A 19,483-nucleotide genomic window follows, 5' to 3' on the forward strand; every position below is an offset into this window, starting at 1 on the left:
ATAGACGTATCGGGGTAAAAACTCATATGCAAATTTTGTGCCAAAACAACAACTACAACCCTTCAAAGTTGGCCAAAAAACTTGACTTTGCGGTTCGACTGCGTCCACTAACGAACAAACATCCACCAGAGTACAGAAGGCTAGAGACCTTAAACCATAGACAGACATTTAATTAAGGTGTCTTCATGGCAACAACAACAAGTTGATTCGAGTGGTAAATGAGTCTAATTAATAACGAAGCATTTGCCACATAATTCATGCGAATTGGAAAGCTGATGATGCTTCGCTAAAAAAGTTTGTGGCTTGAGTAATATATTTTAAAGCCGCCTGTCAGTTTGGCCAATTGAGTTACCCAGTTGGCATTCTGGATTTGTATATTGTTTAGTGTATTTTTTACTGGTCACAGTTGGTCAACCTTCTTTTTAGGACTATTTTTCGGATTTTTCTTGTGTAATTTTTTGTTTTGCTAAACTTGATGACTTAAGTCCGGTGTCTGGTCTGAAATTTATGGCCTAGACGATATGTTTTTGGGTTGCGTCGTAATTTATGCAAATTGTTGCCTTTTCTTCGCTCTCACACTACAGCCAATGCAGGCAGTAGCAATTAATTCTGGCAGCCAGTTGTCGTCCTGGCGGCAGTTCAATCATATCCTTAATCCCATAGGTTTTCGTGTGATGTTCGCTATTGTTTTCTTGTGCTTTTGCTTGTTCTTGTTCTTGGTCCCAGACAGGCCATCGAAGTCGGCGTTAGCATACATCATCAAGTTGTCTTTTGTTGTCTTTGGGGTTTCATTATAATCGAATTTGAGCGATAAACTTTACAATGTCCGTTTCCTGGCTCGTAATTTACATGTCCTGCCACTTTTTGGCGTGCCCAAACTAAACTAAATAAACATTTTTGTGCCCAACAGCAACAAAACATCAAAAGCATATAATTTATGGTTCGTTAGGTCAAGGATTCTGGCCAGCAGCAGGACGAGCAGCCTGTCAGCAAGTCAAGCTACAAGCCTTGCTCTTTATCTGACTGATGCTGGCGTTAGTGCTGCCCCCGGGGCCAGGACACTTTTAGCTGTTGCTCCTTGGCTCTTATGCAAATCGCCCCTTACATCATCCTTTCTCACTATCTCCCCCCCAGTAATGTGTCGAAAACTTGCGTATTCATCTTCGTCAGTTCTTAGTGCTTGGCCGTTTTGGTTTCGCTCTGGTATTTACTTGGTACATCTTGGCTTGGATGAGGTGTTGGTTTAGCTATTAAATGGAAATTATACAAAAGCCAGCGCCCAAGGATCAAGCCGGCCAGCAATAACATCCTTTTGATTTGCAAGCAACCGCACACAACCCACATCCAGCAACTGTGGGAAAACTGTGTCCGATCACATGTGAGTCGAGTTGAAATTTATGTGGGCAGCTCTGGGAATACCAGACCATAAAAAAGGGACAGCAAGTTTCAAGAAAGTACGCGATTAGTGAGTGTAAAACTTGAGCTGCGTTGGGGGAGCTGACGGCCAATACAAAAGGCAGCCAAATTTGAATGAATGACCCGACGTTCGCATGAATAGAGGGCTGTTAGCATGGTCAGGGCAGGAGTGGATGTATGTGTGGCATTTCAATGGTGGTCAAATAAGCATAAAAGGCGACAAAAGTGGCACTTGGCCATGTTAAGACTTTTCGCTTACTTTTTTGAAAGGTTCCTTTGAGTGGACCTTAACAACGGGACTTAGTCGGATTGTTGGTTCGAAAGATACTTTAAAATGTTTTGCTACTTGTTACTTAAATGATAAAATGCATTTTGGGGGTTGTTTGTTTACTTGTTTTCAGGGTTTGGTGCTGCCATGTCTAAGTGCCGATTTGGGGCTTGTTCTCTCTGTTCTCAGCCATAGAGTTCAAAAATTTCATATTAAATGTTTTATGACCAGACCAGAGCCACTTTTTGAATTGTTGCCAGTCATCGTGTGTATTTTTATTGTCAGCTCTGCATTTAATTTAAATTATATAACAGAAACACTTTTTATATGCATGCCAGCATTTACTTCTTGCCATTTATCTTATGAGCCGTTTCCAATCTAAGTGAATAGATACTCTCTTTTATAGAGCATAACTAATTCTGTAATACGAATGTCACAGTTTCTTGTGTTAAAACAAGTTTTTAAGTCTATTGCGAAATAAATGTAAATAATGAAACGTTTGTATATTTAATCTTCTTAGAATTTAATAAAATACTGCCTCTAAGCTTGTTAGAGCATTTAATCGTCGTTGTTTGCTGCAACAAATTGCTTTTTTTTCCATTGCCTGCCTATTCAAAGTAAAAAGGCGACATTAAAATTATTTTTTATCGTCATTTTATTTGCAATTTTACTTTTTAATTTTTCTTCCAACGAGGGTTGGCCACATTGCACGATTGCGAATATTGGCTTTGGCAAAAACGTTTCCCATTTTTTTTTTACGATTGAAAAATATTTTAGTTTATTTGTATCTTTTTATTGAACATTGTAAAAAGTATTTTTCTCATTTATCTCTGCTCGTTTAATTTTTAATATGAAACGCGCCAATTTCTAAGAGTTTTTATAAAACGTTTTTTAATATGCCACATAAATTCTGAAGGATTTCGGCATTGAGTGATTGAAATTTATTGGCACAGCGCTTAGCAATCGGAACAAAAATAAGAATAACCTGATGCCAAACATCAAATAAATTCAGTGCTCATAAAATTGTCTACGCCAAATCCATCCAATATATCAAATCAACCTTAGCTGACTGCAGACTGCATCCCCCACATGTGTCTGTGCGTGCGAGTACTAGAGTGGCTGAGGGCGTACATATTTGACTACCAATTATGAGCAATTGCCCGCTAGACAGAGACGACATATTCTTCGAAAAAAAAAACACATGATAATTTATCGCACATGCCTACACGTTGTCTGGCGTGCCACATACGTGAAAACACATATGCATGTGAGCACTCACATTTTCCTGTGTTAGTAGTCGCATATTCATATTCATATTTCATATGCATGGCCTTTATCCCTTTCTGGCTTGGCGATGATTTGCAGCCGCTGCCACTAAATCAAGCATGAAGCATTAGATCACGGTGCTTACTCCTTGGGCTTAAGCCACAGCGTGTTAGGATAATAAATGAATTGTTTATGGACTCGCCAAGTGCGCCAGAGTGTGTGAATGGAGTTGGCAAATCTGTCGAACATATTGCGCCTCCAATAAAGCGGAAGTCAAAGTAGAGCTAACATGTTATTCAAGACATGACTCTATATCTAAGATAACCTTATGTGCTGTTAACAGTGAGAGCCCAATAAAAGAACGAAATAAATTAACTTTAATTTTAACGTAGTCCGTTTTTCTTTATCTAAGTCAAAGTAGAGCTAACGAGTTATTCAAGACATGGTTATATCTAAAATATAAGGAGATAAGTTTATATTGCTGTTAAAATTGGCATTATAACAGAATGAATCATATACAATTTTAATGTTTACATAGTCCGTTTTTCTTTATCTGATAGTTTATTACATTAAAAAGTAAGCCAAAAAAACCCATACTTACAAGTACTCTTCAGTTGACTAACATGACAACACCATAATTAACATAACTCTGTTAACTGTGAAAGCCACATAACTGAATGAGTTAACGTTACATTTAACATAGTCGGTTTTGTGGAATTACTTATCAATTCATCTTTATAAATATAATATTAATTACAATTCAGTTGACTGACTGAGAGATTGACTGATTGACTGGCTGACCATGGGCGACCATGGGCTGTATTGGACCCATGAAAAGCGTGCAATTCATTGGCTTTCAATGGAAATGCTCATGAAATTCAATGCCTGGCCAGTCCCAGGAATCGGAGCTCTCGGCTGTAAATGTCTGTCAATTGTCAGGCGTTTGTTGTTGGTTGTCGGTTGTTTGTTGTTTGCTGTCATTGTTGCTGTTGTTATTGTTGTTGTTGTTGGCCACACGCCGGCAGAGCCCTCAATTAAAATGGGCGCCGGCAAGGAGGTTTAAATAAAAGAAAAGAGTTCAATTGATGGCTGACATATTCCTTTGTGTGGGGCGGTCATGCAAATTGTCGAAATATTTTCAACTGACCAACAATTGAGTGGTGGCCAACCCAAACCAACCCCCCACTAACAGCCGACCACACGTCCCACCTTTCATGTTGTTGTGATTGGTTTTGTCTAATGGAACTCGAGCGTGGCAACAATTTCATTGAATTGGATTTCAATATACGAGAACCTGGCACAAAGGCAAGAGCCGCGTTACTTTTTGATTTTCTCTCTTTTTTTTGCTCCTCACCCTCTCTGCTTCTTTCTGTGGAACACAACACAATTCGTTGGTCATTAAAAGGGACACGTGCATTGAAGCACGTGACTGAGGCCAGGTTCTCGGCATGGAGCTGGACGCGCTTTTGTTTTCACTTGCCGTATAAACTTACCCAAAATATTTCTCGATTCCACGTTTGTTTTGTTTGTTCGCCGGTTGCGGGGAAGTGCTGTTGCGGGGGTGCTGCTTGAGAAATGCGCTTTACAACAGCGAGTGTAAATATTTGAGCCCAACTTGACACAATGCGAAGCATTTTTCGCTTAATTTTTGTACAAATACATTTATTATGTTGCGGCTTGGCCCCGTTCGGGTTCGAGTCCTTTCATTTCCGGCGTGTGACCATCATGTTAATTTGTTATTAATTGTCTGCTCCGCTCTTATGTTTGTTATTTGTAGGCGTTCCTATCAGCCGCTGGCCAGTTGATTTTTGTTTTGATTTCGGTGAGCTGTGACAGTTTTTGGTAATGTGAGCTGTGGCTTTGAATGGCAGCATTTGAACAAAGGCGTGGGATAGTAAATATCCATATTGATTGTGATGGATAAGTCCTTGTAATGATACCTTAACAGTAATATATATTAGAAAGTCACACGCAGGAAATAAATTCTACACACTTCTTCATTCGGTCCTATAGGCGTACTCTTTAACTCAGCTTGTTTCCCACCCGTCGTCTTCAATTTGATGCGGCGCTGTCAGAATTGTTTGAAGCAATTTCCAACATGCAGGCGCATCGAATTTCGACCGACTTGCATAAATTATAAAATTATTCTAAAATTGTGAATGCCTGCAGTTTAATCATCATCAGACACACGACTAGAACGTAATCCTTTTGAGTGCAGATCGAGCGAGAAAGGGTTAACACTCGCTTTTTTGTCTGCCCTGGCGCGGGCGTGAAAAAAGCGCAACAACCACAACACATTGAGGGAGCAGAGTAAGGCGAATCCTTGCCCAGGCCCACTTGCTAACGGCTGCTGCTGTTTTGAAGTGTTGGGCTTCGGCTGCTTTGCCATCAATGTCAGTCATAAATTCATCATGGAAATCTGTTTTGGGTTCGTGCGGTCACGTGACTGTGTTAGATAATGCCTGACTTAAAGTTTATTAATTGCTTAAATTAAAGAGAGATCGCACTAGGGTTGCGCGGGCCATACATTGCCTAAGCTGCAGAGTGTGAATAAGATTGTTGCCACAACAACAGCAGAGGCAACAAAAACTATTACCAATTAAGTTAATTGCGTAATTTTCAATATGCACTAAACGCCGCAGGACATCGCAACAGAGCCAGGTTAAATACAAAACTTGACATACGCGAAGGCTGTACCAAAAGTTTATAGATAAAATAATAACGTATGAAAATTATTTTAAGTGAAGTCCTAATTTCTTTAAAGGGAATCAGCCTTCTAAAGTTAAAAACTTTACGATTTTTTTTTTACAGAACAGTATTTTGTTAGTCTGAATCCCATTTACTTCACACCTTTTTTGCCTCTCTATGCGATTCTCATGAACTCAAGATACGTGTCTTTCTTTTGCTGTTTGAGTGATGTGCGTATTTGTGCTATTTTCATTCAATATACGATATTTATAAGTACATAGAGATATTTAACTGGAACATCCCTCGCGGTTAGCATAACGTAAATTGAACAAATGTGTGTTCGGGTTGCTTATATAAACTCAGCATCATCATGACAATGTCAGGAGCAGCTTAAACAAATATAAATCCTTGTGCTAAACACATGCCAAACTTTTGTTTTGGGTGTAGCGGGGGCCACAGGACAAAGGACATTGCGCAACAAAGCACTCGACTAGCTCGCTTCATGCGCAGACACACAAAAACAAATAATTACAAGTAAAAATCGCTGGCAGGATAATGGCGCATAATGATGAGCAGGATGGCAGCTCACCAGACGCTCCCAGCCGGCAATTAAGCATTTTCAATAAAATTTACACCTGAGCTCATTTTAATTGAGTTGCAGCCAGGGCCACTCGAAACGAAACCAGACGATCCGATCCGATTCAATGTGAGGACATGTCTAGTGCCAGAAATCCACCCGACCCCACCTTGGCAAGTAGAACAGAAAGATAAACTTGTTTTTCTGCTCGACTCCCCATCTAATTGCCCGGGCATGTTGTGAAGTTGAAGTTCTTTGGCTGTTCCTGCTGCTTTCTACTTATTTCAATTGATTCCTGCTTCAATGTAGTGGAATTGATTTGTGGACGAGTGGCCACGCCTCCATCAACAAATTAGTTGCCATAAATAAGAAAAAAATGGCAAATTGCACGAGCCAAGCGGACAAGTGAAATATTTTTCACAATTTGCATAGATTCAAAAAAAGTGTCGAAAGAGAGAGAGGTGGAAATTTGCATATTACCCAAATAATGCTGTGATATTTTTTATCGACTACCCTAAACTTGGAGTGGCATATTGGTTGCTTTAAACTGGTTTGTCTAAAAGGCGGACAGCTGGAAGAATATGTTTCAATAAGTTAAATGGTTGTAAAATAGAAGCCTCAATAATTTCAATAGTTAATAGTTTATGTATTTCCATAGTTTTTCGGTGTACCATAAAACATGGAACGCAGTCATATTTAAGAAGATATTTACACAATTATTTATTACTTATTTTAAAAATCAAATAGACATTTCTCATATTATATAAAAAATCCGTAACTTGAAAATTCTGTTGAATTTAGCTTACATTTTAATAGTTCGCAATTTGTTGTAAACAAAAGATAACAAGTTCTATGCGGCACAAGTAATATGCACTATATACTGAAAGACTGATACAGAGCATTCAATTGTCTTATATTGACAGAATCTTTTGCATTTTTTGTCACTCTTATGACAACGCCAAATTCTTGCCGCAATAAACATAAATTGGCACACGCAGCGCCCTAAACCCTCATGCCACATTCTACCAGCCCTTGGCCAATGCAACCCCGGACCGAACTACTGAAATTGCCAATAATTTTGGGCCCTTGTCGCACTGCCAGCCCGTCTAAAGGATATGGCCCATAAATGTAGCGCATGCAAATTTGCTGCCTGATTTGTTCATTTTGTTTCAATTTTCGCTTTGGCGATTTCTTTTCCTTGTATTTTTTTTTGCTTCTTTACTTGGCAAGGATTCCGCTCACGGGTCGCATTGCATTCCTAAAATAATTGCAATGAAACCTCCTCTGAAACTTGTCGAGGTGGTGGCTATCAGTGGCCCCGGCATCACCCCTGGCGAGTCCTGGCTCGTTCTGGCATGTGTGTGCCGCCTGCCTTTGGTTATGGTAATTTCTTTTATATATTTTTTTTCATTTTCTTTTCTGAGCCTGTCTGTTTGCATTATTAGCATTTGACTCTTGATTGAGTCTAATATTACAGCAAATTGCTGGCAAATTGGAAACGAAAGCGTATTGAAATACCAAATCAAAGAGGAACCTTGCTAAAATGACAATCACATAGCAGAGTACAAACTGATATGCAAATATTCAACTATCTCTACTTAAGCTTATTATTTCGATAATTCTTTAGTGCATCGTTTTTTGCTAGATTGATGTATGGCAAATAGATAAAGACTTTTTATAGTTCTCCAAATGTATGTTATTGCCAAAAGAGTCAATGCGATTTAATTTATAGAGAACTACAAATGATAATAATTGGATATTATTATTTAAAGTTAATCTAAAGGTTTAGCTTATTTATTAATTAATTAAATTATTTTATTTTATTTTATTATTTAAAAAATTTTAGTCTTTTTTTGCTTCAATCTAGTTTAAGCAGCTGCTGCTCATTTTTTATTTTTATCTTTAATTTTTTCCCTTTTTCTAAAGCAATTAAATTATAGCTATTGGACCCAAGAAGCCCCTTGTTTCTGTCAGTCGTTCAATTAAATTCAACGTCGGTTTAATTATATTTTTAACAAATTTTAATAAGGCACCTCAAGGGCTCACGCCACATTTTTAAACAGAACGCTGCAAAAAATTTTGTTAACAACTTCAATTAAATTATCAACTTGCAGCACGACCGCTGGGCGGCATTTAATTACGAATGCGAAAAAAATATATGTATATAAAAAAATTGGCCTGGGCAAAAGTTTTTGGCCGCGCGGGCTTAACTCAATTTAACTGTGAAAACTTTTGCCAGCTCGACGGCTCGTTGGGCCCGCTCCAGGTTGCTGCGTTGTCGCTGGCTACGGCATTAAAAATGCTGGCAACGCTTAACGCGGCTTAATTGTGGTCACAGGTGTCGAGGGCAACATTTTTATCGTTCTGTTCACAGTTTACAAATAAAAAAGTTGGCCCGCTATTATTGGGTGGATTGCACGAATGACGGCGGGGGTTTTTTAGGTTGAATCCTTAACGGGTGGGTTTTGTCTTTGCTTTCAGCTCATTTCGCTTAAGACAATTTTTATGACCTTTACGACGACTGTGTTTGCAGAGCCCATTGAATTGGCTTTGATTTGGCTGCCGTTCGTTGAACATCTTGTAAAAATCTGCAATTTATATTTTGTTTGTTTAAGCCTCGTAAAAACATGGCTTTGGGTAATTTGATAGCTCCCTTTGTTGCGGCAACCCTTTCGGCTATTCGCCAAAAATACAAAAAAAAAATAAACATGGTGCACTTTTGAGCGTTCGCATTTTTTAATTGCTTGAAATTTAATATTTTTTGCTTACCTTATTTAATGCTAATTATTTTCGTATGCGCCAACAACTCGAATTAATTTGCTTTTTACTCTTTTTTTTAATATCGAAAGCCAATTAAAAAATTTAATTTTTGCACTTTTGAAAATAGCTTTTGGCGTTGGTAATCCGATAGCCGCAATTAGCAGGCGAGAACGGCGAGATGAGAGTTTTAAGGCAATAAGCTGATTAGCGAACAGATGATCCTGTTGAAGCTGTCGGCATGGATTATAAATATTAATATGTTGACAATTGAATGATGATATGAGTAGATAATACTGAAAATCTATATAGTCAGTAATCAAGAGTTCTGAATAATATATTCTTTTGAGTATAGAATCTTTGAATGGTGTATCTTTTGGTATAAGTTGATTGTTGGTTGTTCTCTACAGAACTTTCTATCCCCCTAATTAAATCTTGCTTTCAGGATACCTTTGGTAACTCACTGCTTACAGGGGTATAGCTTGCCGCATAGCCTAAAAATATTCCCCACCGGGTCAGTGATATCCCATCCCTAACTCTTTACCCTAACTACTTAATATTCTACATATATATTCTTTACTCTTTTTAAAAACGGTTTCGCCCTGTTTTCCATTTATTATATTATCTAAATTAATATAGCTAATTAAGATTTTTTTTAATTTTATTCTCGACAAAAACCATATTTCTTAGGTATAGACTCTAATAAAAAACTAGCTAACTATAGACTCTAATAACCGACAAAATTACGAAATATTTTATAATAAGGGCAACTAATATACCTCAATCGTGTGGGTGATGCTATTAGAAGTATTTATATTCTGAGTAGGCTTTTAGCTTTAAACTTCTTTTTTTTTTTGTTTGTTTCTTTCGTTTGGTCGCAAATAAATGCTTTTTTTTATTAATTGTTAATAGTCGACAAAACTAGTGTTAAGGAAGGAAAAGAAAGAAGATTAACAAGAAAAACTTTAGGATAAAGTTTTGAGCAATTTAAAAACCACAGTAATAATGGGTACTTATGTTTCCTTTTAAATATGCATATTTTTTATACGAGAAGATCCCCTCCATACCGTCGTCTAACATTGCCCCAAATGAACAATAGCCTAGCAAAGGGTATCTTTCAGTCAAGCACACTTGTCTTATGTGTTCGTTCATGCTAACAAATTGCTATTAAATTTAGAATTTTAGATAATTTAGATCTTGCCTTGCCCGCTACGGCACAGAGCACGAAACATACAGATCTAGCATCCATTAAAACGAAAGGCAAAAAGTATTTTACAAGTTTAAGCAAACCAGAATGATTATAAAAAACAATTTAAGCCGCATCAAATTTTGATAAAGCCAATAAAGGCCAGTGACAAATTTTCAAAGATGTATACCAAACAATATTGTGACTAATATATGTGTAATTAACTTAATCATTTTTAAAAAATCTTTATCTGGCAATTTTAATTACATTTACACCTACCACAATGAGGTCGACCCAGCTCGACAACCCGAACCTCTTCCATTATCGAGAATCACTTGCGAATGCATATAGCTATTTATATTTATGAGCCGAGCTGTAGCCACGTCCAGAGTTCCCTCCGTGTGTGTTTATTATAATTCAATAATGTGCAATGCACTGGCGCTTGCCTTTTTTAATTGCTTTTCAATAACATGACCGGCAGGCGGCAATATGTGGATTGGGCTTGTGGGTGTGGCATGAAGCTGATAAGCCGCAGGATAATCGTGCAGCCAACGTGTTAAAATGTTGAAAAATCCTGTGTGGGCTAAAATATTCACGAAGTGAATTAAAAACTGCACGCTAATGCAATTCGCTTGGACAGCGCTAATTTAAATTTTTGAGTAGCCGCCGCCGCCGTCGTATGTGCAATAAAAGCGCAACTGAGCGACAGCGACGCAGCGCGCATGGTATGCAACAAATTGTTGCATGGCCCGAACGCGCTTGCAACTAATGCGCCTGAGCTACCCTGTCTCTGCCATGTTTCGGACACAACAATGTTGTGTTAATGTTTACACATGTACAGAGAATGCATATGACACGACCACAATGAACAGGAGTCGCCCTCGCACGGCTCGTTGATTTGCCAAAAGCAGACAACATTTACTCCTCCAACAGCTCCTGCTCCAACTCCAGCTCCAGCTGCCCAAAATCCACAGGCATTCAGTGCACAAAGTGCATCAGTTGCGCTGCGTTGCACTTTTGAGTGCAGCCTGTAAATGCAACGACCTGCTGCCTGCCGGGTGTCGATAGCAACCTTAATTAAAATTAACATTTTTTGCACAAAACTTTGCAGCCAGGACCGGCCAGTGATCAGGACACTAGCAGAAGCTGTCTATTTGCCTAGGTCCCTTACATTGTCAGAGCCTGTTTGATTTTAGGCCAGAGTTAACTCAATTTGTTGCTGGCACGGGTACCATGTGGGGTTATTTACCAGCTGCCACACGTATTTCGATTGATTTTGATGATGGTTATTTAATTTGAAGCGTCAAGTGGGCGTTATTGATGCGGCTTAGAGTGCCAGAGAGCATGCCGAGAGTTGTCCAAAGAGTTTGTCAAAATGTTATTTGAGAATTATCTTTTCCATATATAAATTGACTGATAGCTAAAAAGGTAAAATACATTATGTGATATAGGTGAAATGCATGAAGAAGTGGTTTTGGGTAATTCCAAATATATATTTATAAAGCTATATTGAAATTCCACCACTTCGGAAAATTACGGAAAAACGGTTGTATGGAAAGTTTTCGTTTACAATCCGTTCCTTAAACTCATTTTCAAATAACTATAACTTGAGACGTGGAGTTCTATTAAGTACGGATAAGTTTAAATGTTTCACAAGCGGAAAATGGGTGGAAAATGTCTAAAATTTCAAGCAATACATTTGTAACGAGCAAGGCTGGAAAAAATATGATGAGCAATGTAGTCTTTAATTCTTAAAGAGAAATTTCTGTTATTGTTGTAGTCAAAGTCTATTTGATATAAGCAAGGGTATATACAAAAATATAACCTTTGTATTTATATAGCCATGTAGCTGCTCAGCGTACCACTCCACCATTGCCAGTGCATATTTACAGGCAGCTCATATTTCCATTTAGTTTATTTGACTTTTGAAAATGCATTTCCGTTGCACGAGCAGCCCCGGCGGCGCTGCTGGTTGCACGTTGCCTGTGCATGAGTAAATATCAATATTTACACCTTTAATTAAAAACGCTAACAAGGTTATTTAGTAGGTTTCAGGAGCGGGTTGCGGATGAAGCGAGTGAAAATCAGCCAGGAAGTCAGCCGTAGCAGAACAAGCGACGCGTCGTCGCTTCCTCGCCAAAAGCTTTTAAGCGAAAATCCCAAAATGAATATGGAAAATTTATTTTGCGGCTGCTCCTGCGCTTGTTTAACTTGGCCTGGCCCTAATGCCATGCGAGTGGGCGGAGTGTGGGGAATCGAGCAGCTTTTAGTTGGAGCTGGTGTGGGAAACATATATATTATAATGGGTTTTTAGCTACAAAGAGATCAAACGGAATTCTTTTGTGATTTTTACGCCCTTTAATGCATAATAAATCATAATTTCAAATATTGATTCTGCACACAGATTTTGGGTGGAAACCAATTCCAAAATTCCACTATTTTTATTCTATGAACTGAACTTTAAAATTATTTAGTTGTCTAAATGAAACCGAGCCGGAAGCAAAACTGAATCATATTTAAAAAAACAAATGATTTGATTTAAATTAAAAAAGTTTGAGGGAAGTAGCTTTTGTCGCCAACTATTTATATATCTAACTATAAACTTAAAAGTGGAAGTTTCTTTTTTGTATACATAAATGTATCATTTACAAGCAGAGCGAAGCACCGCGTTTGAGTTTATAGATCGTTAGATAGAGTATCTGCAAGTCAAGCACTTTCTATTATCATATTCTTCAGAAAATATAATGTATATAACATCAAATAGAAAGTAACAGAATTATATATTATGTAAATACATAAACCAGAACATCTGAATGTGTAGTACATGCAGTCATTGTTAAAGGTTGTCCCCATGGACCCTTTGTCCATTTGGAGTGCATCTGTGTGTATCTAAAATATTTGTCATAATGCACGTGCCCGGCCGCCCACATTGCAACACCCACTGAGTGGTGACATTAAAATCTGAACGGCGCCGCCTGCTGCATGTCGTTTAATTAAAAAATGCCCCAAAAGCATTTACCCAAACCCCCGACTCCAACTGTGCTGGGATCATCGAGTCCATGCAATTGATGCAATGGACTCATTGATGCAGCATCATTCACGATGTCGTGTGTGCATTTTAATGAAAACGGAAACCAAATAATCAGACGGTGACGGTGACAATCTCTGGCGGGGATCAGGCCGCAATGGTCAAGCAATGGCAAATTAAACAAAGCCAAGGATTTCCATAATAATAATAATAAAAAGTGCAGCTCTCGCGAAGCGTATGAATTTAATGATTTAAACACACGCGCTACCCCTGAGGCAAAATAAAAATATAAAAAAATGCCACGCCTTGTTGACACTGCATGCGTGTCAAGAGAATTTGTCAAAAAATGCAAGTGGCTCAAGGGAAATAACCAAGTGGAATTTCACTGCCCACACCCTGACCCCCGATCCCCGACCCCTGAATCCTGATCAAACCGTTGCAGGGTTGGTGGCCGCGGGGCGTCCTCGTTGCATTTTGCAAAAATTATTGACTTGGGCCTTGCAACGAACGGGCTGTCAAATGCTGGCATGTGGTCAACATTTAAGTGTAATTAATGCCCGCGGCCAGTCGGAAGTTGCATCGCCAACGACGCGCTTCCGCCCGGACCAAAAATGCGCCCAATCTTCGCCAGCTTCAGCCAGCCACACGGTGTCTATTTGGCATATATGAAACGCAAATATTGCGTTTAATTTGATTAGAGCGAGATTCGCTGTAAATGCGCATTGCGCCAGCCGAAGGCGTTGTTTTTGCAGCACTGCAGTTATCTTAAGGCTTGACTGCAGCGGGGATTTTGTGAATTCCACCCACAACCGTGAAAAATGGGAGGAAAATGGTTTTATGATACTTTTTGGTTTACCTTGCGATCGGTTTCAAGCGCATTTTTTAAAGATATGTTCAAAATGTCAGAGAGTGAGAGTCAAGGTAGTATTCGTATATATAGAGTTCCCTCAGGCGGGACAAATTTCGAAAAGTAATGTCAAAATAAACACATGCTAAAGCACAATTAAATATCTTATTCTATGTCCATTGCAGACATTTTCAAATCTTTCATCAGAAAATAATTAAACTTGATGCTATTTTTCCCCAGAGACCTATAACTTCACACTACACACGTCTTTCTAATGGACTTTTGGGTCTATCGAAAAGTGGTTTTTTGCTAATTAATAGTTATGGCCCAGCAAAAGTTTCTCACTTTGAACTGTCAGAAACTACACTATATGCAAATTTCCATCAGGAGTTTTCTTAACATTTCTCGCCGTTTTCTTAGACCGACCCCTCTGAACGCAACGCACATGAATAAAATTGGCCAACGCGTTGTAAATTGAATTTGTTCCACATGGCAGCCAATGCCAACCATTTTAGTTGGCAACTTGCCTTTGCCGCCGCATGTGGCATAATTACAGGCATTGGAACTTACTTCATTTATAGTTTACGCCAAGTCAATTAAACTCATTTGAAATTGTGATGAAAAATTTGCCCCTCTGCTGCGGCTTTTGCAGCCAAACAACTCTTTGTGCGTTTGACAAGTCTCAAGTGTAAAAGCATGTGAAAGAAAATCAAATGAAATGTCGGAAAAGGTTTATACTCATGTAACGGGTATTATCATTCTGCCATGAAATATGTAACGTATAAGAGCAGATATTTCCGAACCGATTTGTGGCTTTTGTTTCGATTCACATACGAAAAATGTTACTTTGTGCACAAAATATTTTTTCGCTTTCATAAAAGCTTGGCAAAACCCGTAAAAAAAAAATAGAGCAGAAAAAACCCATAACATTCATAATGATGACACACTTACCACATAAACCACACACACAAACACACGCACAACAACCACGGACAACCCACAACAAACTACGTGCTGGAAACAGTTGGGGAAATGGTACCCAAAGGGTTGGCCAAAGGCTTGCCAAAGGCACCAAAATGGCCACTAAAATGCACGCTAATGAGTTTCAATTACGGTCTGAACTGTGCGACGGCGAGCGGTACGAAGTACCAGGGTAGGCACTTCTAACCATTTTTTATTGATGGGCGACGACGACGTTTTCAGTCGCTTCTGTTGTCAATTTGCGTAAATTTTTCGCCGCCACTTTGATTGAAACTAAACGATGCCCTGAGAACGTATCCGTTTAGTGGATTGCCTTGGTGGGTGTGGATGGGTGCCGGCGGGTTTGGGGTTTTCGGGCTTGATTTTAATTAAATTCCCGTGCCCACAAAATGGGCCTGATGCTGCTGCAGCTGAGACCAGTGTCAACGTGGCTTCGAACTCGTCACTTGTCGTTTTGATTTGGTTTTTTAACTCGTAAACTTTTATGATTACAAGCGTCGCAAGGTTGCCACTTTGTGTGCGCGTGTGTGTGTGAGTGCTGCCACATGTTACAAAGCGCCCATCTAAATGGTTATGGTGCCGTGCAGTTTAAATAATTAATGTTAGAGTGTAGAGTGGTTGCAGGGCCCATGCCACAATTCCAGTTGCGGCTGCCAACTCTAGAGGGCGCCACCAAATGTAATAAAAATGCCGAGCCAAAAAGTTGCCTGGCCAGTCAAATAAAAAATGCCAGAAACTTGCAGACATTCTCGAATCGACTGCATTTCAATTCCCAAACGATTATAAACTATAGGGCGAGAGTTGCCAGACCGTTTGCAAATTTAATTTATAACTAACACAAAAGAAAAACCGCAACAACAACAACAGCAAGAACTAAGCAGCATGTACAAATGAGCGACTATTGGATGCTCTGGGAAAAGTTTGGTAACAAACAAATATTAAATATTAATATTATAAACAATTATTAAGTTGAACAAGAAAGAACGGCTATCGAAGAATGAATACACTTTAGGCTGGCGGTTTTGCAGATATGTGAGGGGCATAGCAAAGCTGGTAATACAAAATAAACAATGCTTCCTGTAGGACGATATGCTATAGTACACAAGATTTGGTTCATATAAAAGGTTTTATTAATAAATGTTGGGTTTGGAAAAGATATCTTGACAAGAAAAGAAGTTTTCCATGGCAGCTATATGATAAAGTGACCTGATTTTGATACGATTTTTCACATGTATGAGAAGCCTATTGAAACTAAAAAAACCCGAGTTTGGACAATATTTTTTGGTAAAATTATTTTCGACAGATCGTTTCTATGGCAGCTAAATGATATAGTGATCCGTTGTTAATAAGATTTTGCCTTGATACGCAAAAAAGTTTTGTGCGCACCACAGCTTTTCTCAGTGCAAATATACCCTATATTGCATGCAAATTACAGGGCATATAACAACACAACAAGCTAACAAGTGCCACAAAGGCATCCTGCAGCACTTTGGCCAAACTTTTTACTTTGTTAAACACCAGCTCGGAATTGTGCTCGAACTTTTGCAGTTGGACACCTCAGAGTTCAGAACCCTGAGCTGCGCCTGTTGCTGTTGTTATTGCTGCTTGTTGGAGGTTGTAACCGTTGTAATCGTGGGCTGACCCATCTGCATGGAGCTGCCCCCAGTACCAAATTAGCTGCACAGTGTGCACACCAAATTATGTTTATTATTACTTTGGCACGCAATTTGGGCTGAGCTGCTGGTCTAAGCTTCCATTTCCCTCTCGAGCTGCTGTTTTGCACTCCGAACTATGCAGCGCAAAACTTGAAATTTAAATTAATAAGCCAAGGTCCACAATGCACAAACTACATGACGCGGCGCCTCGATGAGCCTCGTTAAGCGTCTGGCCGTCTAGAGTTGGCTACACTTTTGGCCAAGTCCATGAACACAGAAACAGAAACAGTTTGGAGCATCATCGTCTTTGGCTCACACTAAATTGCACTTTAATTGCACTTTAGGAGCGCCAGCCAAAAAGCTAAAAACTTTCCTATCCGTGTCCCCGGGCAAGTTTTCAGTTGTGAAAGACAGTGCTGTGAGACAGGAAATTGGTAATCATCATAAATAAGTGATTAAAATTAATTAAATTCATTTTTTGTTGTTTGTGTTTTTTGACAAAGTTTTTGCTTTTCTCAATAGAGATTGCCCTTGAGAGAAATAAGTGCTCAAAAATAGAAAAGAAAATATATCTCAATTATCGAATGGCATATGTTCGATAAAGAAAGCTGTTCTTATCTAAAATCTAGTGTTATATTCAAAGAGAAGCATCTATTTTAAGTTTTGTCAAGACTCTCCCCTTAGGCGGACACAGCTCTTGGCATCTTGCAAGCCATCGTCATAAATAGGATAAATAATTAAATTAATTTCTCAATAAAGAAAAAAAGTACTCCGAAATTATAAAAGAATATATATCTTATATGAACAATTATCGGATGACATTCGATATGGGAAGCAGCTCTTAATTAGCATCTAGTTTTTTTTACAATGAGCAGCATTTAAATAAAGTTTTAACCAAATCTAGATTTGTCCGACTGACTCCTCTTAGGGGGACTCTTCTCTTTGGCAACTCACAAGCCATATTTTCTCATCTTCCTAAATCAGTAAATGCAATTATTTAAATTCATTCATTCATTCTGTTTTATTTATTTTTTGACAAGACGTTGACTTTTCTCAGTAGGTTCCCCTTTAAAGAAATATAGGAACTTGCTCTTAACCAACAACTAGCTATTTTTATTAAGAGCAGCGTCTTAAATCTTTATTTAGGTACGTCTGAGCCCAGGCACTAGCAGCTCTATGTTGGGTCCGAAATATCTCCTATAAATTAATACCGTAACGGACACTCCTCTTAGACGGACATCCCCTTTGGTCAGACATTTTATTTCAAATCGATCCTGATTTTTGAGCAAATCTCTTAGGTTTTAAGAGCTAGTGTCACAAAATTGAACATAAATAGTATACAGAGATCAAGTATCTTTCATTGTATAGCTATCACCAAGGTTCAGGGTATCTCTTAGTTTTATATTTACAAATATATATGTACAATTATAAACCAGGCTAGCCTTATTGTATACTGTATATACACATGTTCCACATAGCAAGCTGTTCCTAACCAACATCTAGTTCTTCCTGAAAAAGCAGCATCTGGGACAAACAAGGCTCCAAATGTTCTGCACCTTTTCGAAATATCAATTACGCACTCATTTATTTTACTCTTTAAATTTATATACAATGTGAACACACTATCTCATTATAAGGCAACATACACTGTTAGCTGACGAAATGGTCAATATTAGCTGAGCTCTACTTTGGATAGCTCCAATTTTAATTCCATAGCCTCCACATTGTTCCCATTGTGCTGCAGCGCGCGCAGCCACTTGACATAGTCAGCGGGTATGCCCGTCTCCTCGGCACCCTTGACCAGCACCTTGAGATATGTGTGAGAGGGTTGGCGATTGTGGGGTACATCAACGGCAGTCTGTCCGTGCACTATTGTCTCCGGCTGATTGCTGAGATGGTAGGCGCGACAGATGACTTCCTCTTTGGCGGTCAGCGAGTGAACGGGCACACTGATGGGTATATAGATGCCAGCAGAAACACCCTCCTGGCTATGGTGCATGGCATGAGAAATAGTTACGTTATAGTATCGTTCAAAGATTGACCCTGTGCATAGCGCATACTCATCCAAATCCTTCAGATTGCACATATCAATCTCCCAAATTGCGCCAAATACCTGAGCGCCGGTCGTGGGCACAATCGTTGCGGGCGCTCCAAGCCAGCTGTTGGAACCGACGCCATGAAAGTCCAGCCGATAGTTCTACGAGTTCGATATGATTATAATGAATAATCGATTAAATTGCAATGCACTCACCTCCAGTTTGCCCGCTCCGATGCGCCGCGCCGTCGGATTCTGTATGTGGATGCGCCGGGCCAGCATGTTGCTGCCAAAGCCAAAATAATAGAATTTATTGGCCATTTGCCGGCTGAGCGTTGCCAACGCAAAAGCTAGCTGGGGTCGAGATTTGTGTGCCTGTATCTATAAAGAGTTTCGAATGTGTCGAATTATGTGTATGTCAAAAAATTGAATCTACTCTGAATCAATCACATAAAATCCCGATCGATCCCGCTTATTAAAGCCGTATAGTATTATGTTAGTTCGATTTGCTACGTTTTTGCTGAGAGAAAGAAGAGTGAGGCTCGATTGATCCAGATATCTTTTCCATATAAAAACAACTCATTTTGCGACTGAATTCTTCCTTCTTCTTTCTACTTCTTTGTTATCGATAGTTTTTAAGACAGCTGTATGATATAGTGATTCGATCTGACAGATTTTATTTACATAAGCACAGAATGGGACAAATAATATATATAGCTATGCAAACTTTCATGAGAACAAATAAACAACTTGAGTATACATATAAACATATATAATAT

At 38.9% G+C, this 19,483-nt stretch overlaps 2 protein-coding genes across 4 annotated transcripts in view; one reads left to right on the forward strand and one right to left on the reverse strand.

Annotated features, from left to right (window-relative positions):
• Positions 1-19,483, forward strand: part of AstC-R1 (Allatostatin C receptor 1) — a 179,031-nt gene that overhangs the window by 49,655 nt on the left and 109,893 nt on the right. The window lies entirely within an intron of this gene.
• On the reverse strand, positions 18,238-19,162 carry LOC135433121 (gamma-glutamylcyclotransferase-like). Its single transcript, XM_064689079.1, has 3 exons — positions 18,921-19,162; positions 18,730-18,866; positions 18,238-18,657 (listed from the first exon to the last, which is right to left on the reverse strand). The coding sequence occupies exons 1-3, from the start codon at positions 19,023-19,025 to the stop codon at positions 18,342-18,344; spliced, it is 558 nt and encodes a 185-aa protein (XP_064545149.1). The 5' UTR covers positions 19,026-19,162; the 3' UTR covers positions 18,238-18,341.

This window comes from Drosophila montana, unplaced genomic scaffold (genome assembly GCF_035044405.1).
Source record: "Drosophila montana isolate Dmon_TW-CO22-7 unplaced genomic scaffold, ASM3504440v1 contig_3217_1, whole genome shotgun sequence".
Classification (NCBI taxonomy): domain Eukaryota; kingdom Metazoa; phylum Arthropoda; class Insecta; order Diptera; family Drosophilidae; genus Drosophila; species Drosophila montana.

Excerpts from the sequence above, each read along its gene's own strand:
- LOC135433121 (XM_064689079.1), bottom strand. The coding sequence starts at position 19,025 with ATGGCCAATAAATTCTATTATTTTGGCTTTGGCAGCAACATGCTGGCC. Across the intron at positions 18,867-18,920 it reads TCGGAGCGGGCAAACTGGAG|AACTATCGGCTGGACTTTCA; the intron begins GTGAGTGCATTG and ends TCGAACTCGTAG. Across the intron at positions 18,658-18,729 it reads AATCTGAAGGATTTGGATGA|CCAGGAGGGTGTTTCTGCTG; the intron begins GTATGCGCTATG and ends CATGCACCATAG.